Source organism: Engraulis encrasicolus, chromosome 10, assembly GCF_034702125.1.
Source record: "Engraulis encrasicolus isolate BLACKSEA-1 chromosome 10, IST_EnEncr_1.0, whole genome shotgun sequence".
Taxonomy (NCBI): domain Eukaryota; kingdom Metazoa; phylum Chordata; class Actinopteri; order Clupeiformes; family Engraulidae; genus Engraulis; species Engraulis encrasicolus.
This window is the reverse complement of record NC_085866.1, coordinates 10814678-10825341: the sequence shown is the minus strand read 5'-3', so window position 1 is coordinate 10825341 and position 10664 is coordinate 10814678. Positions and strand designations below refer to the sequence as shown.

At 40.7% G+C, this 10664-nt stretch overlaps 1 protein-coding gene across 1 annotated transcript in view; it reads left to right on the top strand.

Annotated features, from left to right (window-relative positions):
- plxna2 (plexin A2) overlaps positions 1-4272 on the top strand; it is a 394295-nt gene extending 390023 nt beyond the window's left edge. The window contains exon 32 of the mRNA XM_063208024.1: positions 884-4272. Coding sequence (XP_063064094.1) covers positions 884-979 — 96 coding nt within the window. The 3' untranslated portion in view covers positions 980-4272. The remainder of the gene's footprint in view (positions 1-883) is intronic.
- The last annotated feature ends 6392 nt before the right edge of the window (positions 4273-10664 follow it).

The window sequence follows — 10664 nt, the reverse complement described above, 5'->3', positions numbered from 1 at the left end:
CTCTCTCCTTGTGCCACACTGTTTCTGCGCTCTTTATTTTTTCTTTCTCCTTTTCCCCCCTTTCTTCCCAATAGCATATCCTTTCCTCTCTCCTCCTCCATCCATTTTGCTTACTCTCCCATCATCACCCACTTCCTGTCTCTGGCACTGTGGGAGGCTGTAGCGATTACATCTCCCTCTTTAATGTTCCTCTCATGAAGTGGTGTTCTGGCCTACGCTGCCTGTACTGGCATCAAAGTGCATGTTGTGAGAACGTAGATCTTGTGGTTGGAGTCAGGCCTTGTCATAGTCTTCAGAGGGGAGCAACATGAACACGATGCCTTGACTTGTTTTCCAGCCCAGATGCAACTGCAGCAGAGCACAGACATGGGGGAGGGCTAAGACGATACTAAAAGACACAGTTGAATAATTTAAAAACATTATGTTGTCTTGTATTCCAAAATATTAAGGTTGCAATACACAGCTGATTTTCATTTACTGTGAAATATTGCATTTATTCAACACACCATGTGTGTCCATTGTACGGTATTGTTCTAATATGTGTGCAGCCCTTAAATATCAGAACCCCTGATGAGTTACTCCCTACACTCCAAACCAGCCAGATATCCAATCAGGGTGTTCACAATTGCTTGTTTTCCACTGCCGGTTTTCTGGTGGGCCTACAGCTCCACACAGCGCAACTCGGCTGCCACTTCTAGCTCCTCGATTGAGCAGTGTCGTGCCCAATCGAACAGCAAAAAGTGGCGTCTGAATCACGCTGTTTCCGAGTTGTAGGCCTACCAGAAAACCGGCAGTGGAAAAGAGGCATAGGTAGGTGTGTCTGCTTGTGTCGATTCATTATTAATAAAAGCCGTTGTCTCCTCTTCTTCTTCTCTCCGCACAGATCACTGCAGCCCTGGAGCAGGACGAGCAGGCCAGGAAACAGCGCCTGTCCTACAAAGTAGAGCAACTCATCAGCGGCATGTCTCTGGACAGCTGAGAGACGGCGAGAAAACAAAAGGTGAAGAGAGAAAGAGAGAGAGAGGGAAGAAAAAGAACATGTAAAAGAAGAGAGTGAAAGGGGCTCGCCCCTACGCACCACCAGCGCCATCTTCTCACCGCATCCACCCAGAGAATCATCTCGGCAGATGTGGCACTCAGCCTTCACCTAATGGGCAGACAACTACTTGGATACCTCCACCAACCTGGCTGGACGGCTTCGTCTGACCTCATCAACATGTCCACCAAACCTGTCAGACAGCTTTATTTGGACCTTACGGAAATGTCCACCTTCTTCAGAAGACATTAGATTGAAAGGCATGCCACATCTGAAGATATCAGTCAGATGTTGAGTGCAGATGTTGAGCTTAGATAACGTCTGTCCTAAACTCTCCCATCGTCCCCTCCATCCTTCTTTTCTTTCCTTGGCAGTGGCTTACTGTATGTCCATGGCACAGGACCAACCCGGCAATGCCGGAGTTCAAGCAGGGCATGATCAGACATCATCTCTCTCTCTCTCTGTCTCAGTTTCTCGCTCTTGCTCCCTTAATGTCTCTCTCTCAATCTATATCTGTCTTTCTCTCTCTCTCCTTCTCTCCCTCTGTCTCTCTCCGAGCTCTTAAGTGCGAGAGTGGAACACTGGGCTGCGACCATGTTCTTCAAGATTTTTTTATTTTTATACACAAACACTTTGAAAAAAACTTCTTCCATTAAACCCTTGACCTGGCATGTCCCATCACCGGCTTGCAAGGGAGAGCTCTTCTCGCATTCAGTCCCGTCTCTTCGTGCCGAGGCGTTGACAGAAAGAGAAGTAAAGAGCTTATCCTCTCCATCCACCTCCTCTAACCCTCCTCTCCCTTAATGTCAGACACTTTTCTCACAACGACGATGCTAAAAGAGACTAAACGTTGATCTTTTACGCTCCTGGAATTCACAAAACATTTCTTGCCGCCGGTGAGCTTAAAGGCGATGGGTGGAACTGGACTAAATATATCCCCTATTTTTATCCTGGTCGATGGGGCAGTCCTCCCTATCGCTTTTGCTCTTCATCATGAAGGAACGAGACATCACCAAGGAGAACTGGCGATTGAAAAAAAAAAAAACAGTACTCTGCAGTGTCTCCATGTGTACATGTCCTGTTCTTTTTTTAAGGAAAGAAAAAAATATATGTGTGAAATTGTATGTGAATGTACCAATGGTCCTCTGTTTTAGTCATCTCTCCTCGTCCTAGAACAGAAGGAGACAGCAGCGCTGCTCCCTGGAGAAATCAACTGCTTGGCCAAAAGAAGATGCTGTAAACATTCTGGTTACCGAGGACCTTTTAGCTTGATAAATGTCATTCATTATTATATTGCCAAACTTAACGCTTTGTGATTGAAGTGTGCTGTGTGCAGTCTTAATGGGCTAGCCCTCTGGATGTTGGGCCTGCCGTGTATAGACTGTGACTCTGCTCCACTATATATTGGAGAAAGCGCTTCCCGCTGATGGAATGGAACTTATATCGCGGGTGGTACAAGTGGGATCGATTCCACTATAAAACTTACCAGACAGTATTATGTTTTTCAGTTCTGTCAATTTGTGTATGTATTTCTGCATGCGTCCTTCAAAACCACTCGAGAGTGAAAACGAAAACAAGAAATCTTCCATTTCTGCTCTGTTTTTAAGTGCCAAGAAAGTCGCATTAGCTTCAAGTGGCTAAGCTGCCAAGCTAATGCCGAATCCAGTCACCATTAATGACACGCCCTATCTGAGGGTTGATCTCGATTAAGTGCCAAAAGATCACTTTAAATTATTCACTGACGTGTCAAAAAAAGTCGGTTAATGCTTTATATAGGGATTCAAGACTTCAGACTGGAGAACAAGAGTGACTTAAAAACCCAGATGTCGACCAGGTCTTGGCTAGAGCCCATTCCTCTTAGAAGGTGGCTTTTCCCACGATCAGAATTGTGGAGTGGTCTGAAAAACTCCACGACATCACTGCCATCTCTCTGGATTTTGTCCATCTGTCTCAAAGTGCTAAGGCAGCTAGGTACGATTTGAAGGAAGTGGGCCAGGAATCTCACAATGTCTTCTTGTTTGTTGGTTTGTTTGTTTGTTTGTTCGCTCGTTTGTTTAAAACACACTCATGCACTTGGATATGAATATTTTCAAGAGGATGCGGGTGGGTTTTTGTTTTTTTCATTTATTTATTTTCTCCTCCCATGATGTGTAGAGAGAGCTATCTCAACAAGTAACCACGAACAAAAGCAGCCATTGCTTTTATTTAATAATGCATTGTGCCCACAAGCGTTGGGGCATGTGGTCATCATCAAATAAAAAGCCAAGGTTAATCAGAGGTCATACTCAAGAATAGGCCTGAGAGAGTGGGATCCAAATCCGCTTATGGCACTGGGGTGGTTCGAGGCAGGCTCTGTCGCAGGGCCTATTCTAAAAAGGTGGTTTAGTTACTAACCCAGCTATAGGTTACGTTAAAGGTGCACTGTGTAGGATGGTGGCCGGAGAATGTATTGCAACTATGCCGCCCATTGAAACTGTGCTGCCTATTGCCAAATGTGATCTTTTCATGAACATTTACTTAGTAATAAACTAATACTTACTATTATGACCAAAGCTCAGCAAGTTTTGCAGCTAAAATGTCTGTCTAATATTTCTGGAAATTCAAAAAGGCGGACATGAAGATCCACCTTTTCATGTATGAAATGTGCAATTTTCCCAATCATAATGAATACTTAGAATTTGATGAAGTATTTATAAAAAAAATGTAGCCTTTGTGAGTTGGCAGCATGAATTCTGGAAATTAAGTTAAACTATTAAATATATTACACAGTGCACCTTTAAGTCAGCGAGAACAGTAAATATCCTAATATTAAGAGACTCGAGGGTTAATGTTTTCAGTTAAAGCAAAGCCAATAAGTTACTAAGTTAGCATAGTCCGACAAGTTGCTAAAACTTCAGGACTTTTTGGAATAGGCCCTGGCTGGAGAGTCTGCAGACAAACGGTCTTCCAGTGTCGCAGTTTGTGTTGTGAAGCTTCAGTCTGCCTGCATTGACCTCAGTGTTGTGCTCTGACATGCGCAATGCCAGCTCCTCGTTTACGTCATATACTTGAAAACTTTAGTCTGTTATAGCAGTATACTACGTCAGATTAGATTTCATTAGTCCGGGTTAAATATCATACCAAAAGGATGTATATTAAATGAAGTGGTGCTTTCTTTAATCTCTTGTTTTCTTTTCATTTGATTTTCTCCCTCCTGTTGCCTTAGGTCACTCCACACCAAACAGATTTATCATATTATTCTATCACTTCCACACCACACACACACACACACACACACACACACACACACACACACACACACACACACACACACACACACACACACACACACACACACACACACACACACACACACACACACACACACATCCAGACACATGTGCGCGTTAATGACCTTTTGGTCTCCCTGACCGGTGTTATTGAATTTAAAAGCAGTGTTTGAGGATAAAATGAGGAAGAAAAAGGCAAAGAGTACATCATGCCCCCCCCCTCTCTCTATCTCTCTCTCTCTCTCACTCTCACACACACATACACCCACACAGACAAACAGCCCCCCTCCCAGTTGTTTCTTCTGTGCTGTTTGAGGTGAAGAGAAACAAATACAGTATGGAGAAAGAAAAGGGAGGCTGGAAGGAAGAATGACTGACTGAATGAATGATAGATAGAGAGATAGAGATAGACAGATTGAAAGAAGGAAAGGGAGAGGGAGAGAGGCGCAGAAAGAGAAAGAAAGAAACCCTTTTAGCCCCGGCTTCCTGCGGCAGCTTTGAAGCCTGACTTTGATCTCACCTAGTTGTGTGTGCTGCGTGATCAGAAGATTTAGAGGCAAAAATATACATCTATCCACATCAAAACTGAGAGGGAGAGGGGCCTCGATCTTCAGTGCTAGGGACTGACGTGGTAGCCTAGACAAAGTGGAATTAATGCAGACAGCTGGTGGGGCCACTGCAGGGCACAGCTGGTGGCTGGTCACACTCACGTAGAGTAATGTAATGCCAGAGCCCAAATAAACGTTGATAACACACACACAAAGTACTGACACTGAAGTCTTCAGGACACAAACACAGACACACACAAACACACACACACACACACACACACACACACACACACACACACACACACACACACAAACATACACACACGCACACACACACACACACACACACACACACACACACACACACACACACACACACACACACACACACACACAATTTTGCACAACTACAAAGTACCAGTCTTTTGTTCTTTGCCGCTCTGCTAACTGTTGTGTTCTGACTGATCGTAAAGGCATACTGTAGGAAGCACTTGGAAAAATAAAAGCCCCTCCTCCATCTATAACAAAACTCCTTCCTCATTGCCCAATAGCCCCAACTTGCATGCAGTGATATATTAACTAATAGGATATTGAATCATTACGTTAGAGAAAAAGTACGACTTTGTCCTTAAAAGATGTTTTGAAAATGAGAATTCATTCACAGAAGAATTTATAATGTTTTTTTAATTATTATTTTATTTTATTTATTGCTGTTTATTGTATGTGATAGGTATCCTTTTTATCCCCCAGTTCTGTTTTTTTTTTTTTTTTTTATAACGTTCTGCAGTGCAGAATTCACAAAGCTTTGTTAATTTCTGTGATGATCTTCCACAATGAAGCTTCAACTTCCACATTTTCCCTGTCTGGGACTCTCCATGGCTTCTGAATTCCGCTGAAAAGAGCAGTCTTGAATCGTAGGACTGCCTTGTGGTGGCCATGTGTAATCAACAGAGCCAAAACCCAGAGAGATGGTCCAGAATATCACTGCAGAAGAAAATGATTAACCCTTCCACTCTGAAACACACACTATACCAACCTTCTTTGTAGACACTGGACTTGTGTATCCCTGTAAATAAAAATAATAATGATGATGACGATTATTATTATTATTATTATTATTATTATTATGGCTGTCTGTTATTGTTGTTTTATAAAGGTGTTGTGAAAATTGTAAGAAAGGTAAAATATTTAAAAAAAAACAAGGTTGGTCATGTTACTTTCTTTTTTTATTTACGTTTGTTATGATAATATATTATTGTGTACCTATTGTAAATATGAAGCACACCTATTTTGCAAGCCAAGGATTCACTTTGTACCGTTGTTATATATAAATAAACTTTACTGGTAAAAAAAAAAAGAAAAGTTGCATAGCGTGTATGTGTTTAGTCACACTGGAAATTATGACATGTATGTGTTAACACAGGATTTATGCAGAATTTTGATGCAGTATTTAGTGAGACCATGGTCAGAATTTAATATAAGTTAAGGAGGTGTTTTTTTCTTTGTAATAGGTGTTTTTCCATATGCATGCCATGTCATGCGTACCGTGTCGAGCTCAGTGGTACTGTCAAACCAGCCCGGTTTGTGTTTCCATTACAAACCGTGTTACCCGGAGTACGGCTGGAGTTACGTTTTTGGTGTTGTCACGTAGCATTACTTTACATAGGCTAGCTGACTTGCGTTAAGGCCGACAGATATCTCACCTTTCGAAGTAGGCTTTAAGTAGTTTCAGCGACATCATATTTGTATATTACAATGTTGATTTCTGCATCGATTTTAATGTCAAAGTAATACAGTGTCAAAGTAAAGAGCAGTCCAAGAGAGCTGATCTGGTGGCCGCCATGATATTTTTTTTATTCATAGGTGAGGACGAGCTGACACAGGTTCAGGGTAGTAGGCAGCAAAAGACCCGTTCAGCTCGCTTCAGCCGGCCGGCTGGTTTTCAATCTGGGTTGAGCTGTGTAGTGCCCAACCAAAAAGCAGAAGTGGTGGCCGAGTCGTGCTGTGTCGAGCTGCACTGGATAGTAAACAGGCAGTGGAAATAACCCTTATGCCTGATTTACATGGGCGCTACCAAAGCGGTGGAGTTCCATTATTTTCCTTTGGGACGCGGCAGCGAGGCGAGAGGTGGTGACGTAGCGAAGCAGGGGTGGCGGGCAGTGGGCGAGCGAGGCGATAAAGTTGAGCTTGGCTGAAAAATGTAGTGGCACCGCGAAGCGTTAACCAATGGGAGAGCTTTCAAAAACAATCAACGCCGTGACGTCACGTGCGTCACCAGCAGTACTGGGATATGTAAAAATTGAGGCTGTTTTGATTTTGGTGGTGTCAAATCTACCCATCGTTTTTCACAGATGGTTTCAAAATAAATGACACTTGGGATAAGGTGACCAATATATTTGCTACCGTTGCATCATTTTTATTTGTACATATAGTGTTTGTGATTGAAGAGAGACGGTTGTTTGACCACAGCATTTGCTATGCTAAGCTAATTTGACCGGGAAACGATGCTGTGTCACCACGCGAGGCGAGCGAGCAGGTTGAGAGCGTGTGGAAAATACGTACATGTATCACAGCCGTATGTGTTTCCAGCCACAGAATATTGTAGAATATAAATATAATATAAGTTGGAAGCACACATTATTTGATTAGCTGAACAACAAGCTACAGAAAAATAGTTTAGAATAGTGTTCTCAACAGGGGTGCTACATCCCCCTAGGGGTTTTGGGGAGCCCTAGGGGGGCTTTGAGAAGGATGCAGCTCACTGATTCTTGAGAAAGTGGCTAAAACAGGTTGTAATCTTGAAAGAAAAAAACGAAGTGAATTACAAAATAATATGGTATATCCTCGTAGACAAAGGTCTTGGCTTTTCAGAAATGCACAAGGCCAATCTCCCCATTTTCCATTTTTTTCAGAAATCAGGTTTTTCTCCGATCATACCTTGTTTTTTGTCAACACCGTCAGACACAATTAAAAGCAATAAAAAGTGTATTGATTTGGTTGCATATGTATCTGGAGTTTTTAAGTGATTGTGTGTGTTTTTTGGTTCACACATACGCCTTTAAATGTTGAAAATTCACTTTCATTCTATTTTAATACTGCTTCATGTGTTCTAATTTAAAAATATGTGCTGTCAGACACTGCTTACTTAATGGCTAAATAGATCAAACAATTTTTTGTAATTTCACAAATATTTGTATAGGCTTAAATTTGCTATTACTTTGATAATTCAACAACTACAAAGGAACATTTTGTAAGCAAATTCATTTAAAATGTCCAAAACTCCTTCTTACGGTGGTGACTTAAGAACTGACGGTGGTGACAGTAATCTGAAGGTGGTGAAAGTGACCTAATTATTACCTACATTTAGCAAAATAAATAGCCCTCTCAAGTCAATGACATCTAGCATAAACACTTTATTTTTGTGTGTGCACAGTATGTTTGTGCATGTGTTTTTTCTTCATTTGTTAGATACTCTAGGAAGTAGGCCTAGATTATTGAAAATGTGGCATAAACAGGTTTTAAGTTGTTCAAATCCAAAATATAGAGGTGTATTATCATAGATGAACGTCTTGGCTGTGCAGTGAATGTATTAGCCAAGCTCCCCATGTTTTACATTTTTCATAAAATGGGCTCTTTCTTGGTTTTGTCACCAGCGTCAGACAGAATTAGAAGTAAAAAAATAAGTTTACTGTATTTGAGTGAATTACTTTTACAATTCAACATAATTGTAGATACTTATTGGAAGCATATTCTTAAAACTTGTCAAAAACATGTAAAACACATGCTTTTTTGTGAACTACATCAGATGTCACCACCGTCAGGTTTTCTGACAAAAAACCCTCCAAATGCACCTCAGTGGAGGCTGGAGTATAAGTTTGGGTCACAATTATTACTAACATGTCTGGTAATGTTTCATTAACCAGCACAATTTAGTAAAATATGGAACAAGATGATGAGCGGAACAAAATCTGACGGTGGTGACATCTGACGGTGTGAGACAAAAAAACACTCTTTTACATATTGTGCATTTTTTGCTCACATTAGCCACTTCGTTTTCGCTCTGTTTCTTAGGGGCTTCATGACGCTTCTGAAAAAGTATATATAATTAACATTAATGTAACAATAATACTATTAAAACCCCCGATGGTGTTGACAGTTTATGGTTGGGACAGTACCAGTGTCCAAACAAATTATCAAATTGAGGAGAAATTAGTAAACTTACAGGAGCTTCAGTGATGGTGAAGTACTCAGTAGATCTAAAGGTTTGAAAAGGGGTCCTAAGTAATGACAATGACCTTGCGCATACCTGATTTTATTGTCTTTTTTTAAAAACTGACGGTGGTGACTAATATGCTGGACACACTTTGAGCAATCAGAAAATAGTAGTAAATATTGCTTTACACGCACTATGTGCATATCTGCAGAACCACTTCAATATGGACTTTCACATCATGGTGATATTATTCAATAATATCAGTGATTTTTACATTTTAAGTCAATTGAAATGATGATGTCTGTCCTTGGGACAGCTGTTTTTACAGGGTGTGGGCAGGTTTATAGCCATGAAAAGTAATAAAATTACACTTAAATATTTCAAACGACTGTACATTTATGTAACAGACCCCTGTGTCTTTACCTGGATTCATTTTGTTCATGAAAATGTAGTTTATTTTCAACAGAATTGGCAGTTTATTGCAGAGACATGTTTTAGCCGCTTTCTCAAGAATCAGTGAGCTGAGAGAGGGTGGTGCTGGTTTCCATTGAGGGGCATTGGTCTTTTTTTTTTTTTTTAAACCAAGGGGGTGTTGGCAGGCTTGTCAAGGGTCCGTTTGGGGGCTTATGAGGTCAAGGAGGTGTTTGTTCAAAAAAGGTTGAGAACCACTGGCTTAGAAGATCAATTCTGCCATCCACCCCTTTACTACAGAATTCTATGCAATGCATGCAATAACTTCTGTGACATACATTACTCCAATAAAAAACAACTCTTGGATCAGGCATTGTCTTTAAAGCGGACTAAGTGAAATTGAAAATTACTTAAAGGTCAGTCATTTCAAGGTATTGTAAAGGCTAACAAATATTTTCAAGTATGGTCCAAGTACAGTCATTTTTGCTGCGAAAAATTACTATTTTTGGACATTCAAAATGGCGGACCATGGAGAAGATCCCCCTTTTCATGTATGAAAAGTGCAATTTTTCCAGTCATAATGAATACTTAGAATTTGATGCTGGTGGTAAGTATTCATGAAAAAGGTAACATTACTGAATGGGCAGCATGAACTGGAAATAAACAACTAAAAATCTCACACAGTGTCCCTTTAAAGATCAGTCATTTCAAGGTATTGTAAAGGCTCATAAGGACAGTAGCCCCATCCTCAACATGGGACACCAGACCCAACCTGTCTCATCAGACTGTAGCTGGGGCAAGTAGCTCAGGCTTTTTTATTTATTATTTCTGCCAAACTACTTGGCGTAATCTTGCTCTCCATTTCATCCACTGATGCCATCAAAATTGTATTCATTAATGATTTCCATTCAATTAGCAGTATGGAATTTCTCTTGTTCTAAGTAAATACAAATGCACTGTGAGTTCAGTCAAAATTATAAGAGTTGAGCAATGACATTTGAAAGCTATTAATGCAGACAGGCAGCAAATGTTTAATTCACACACAAAGAAACACATTAATAATTCACAAACACAAAGAACAAAGAAACTGAGAAAAGTTGCAAAGTGCATGTAGTATTAAGTTATATACATATCTCTGTCTCTGTCTCTGTCTCTCCCTCCCTCCCTCTCTCTCTCTCTCTCTC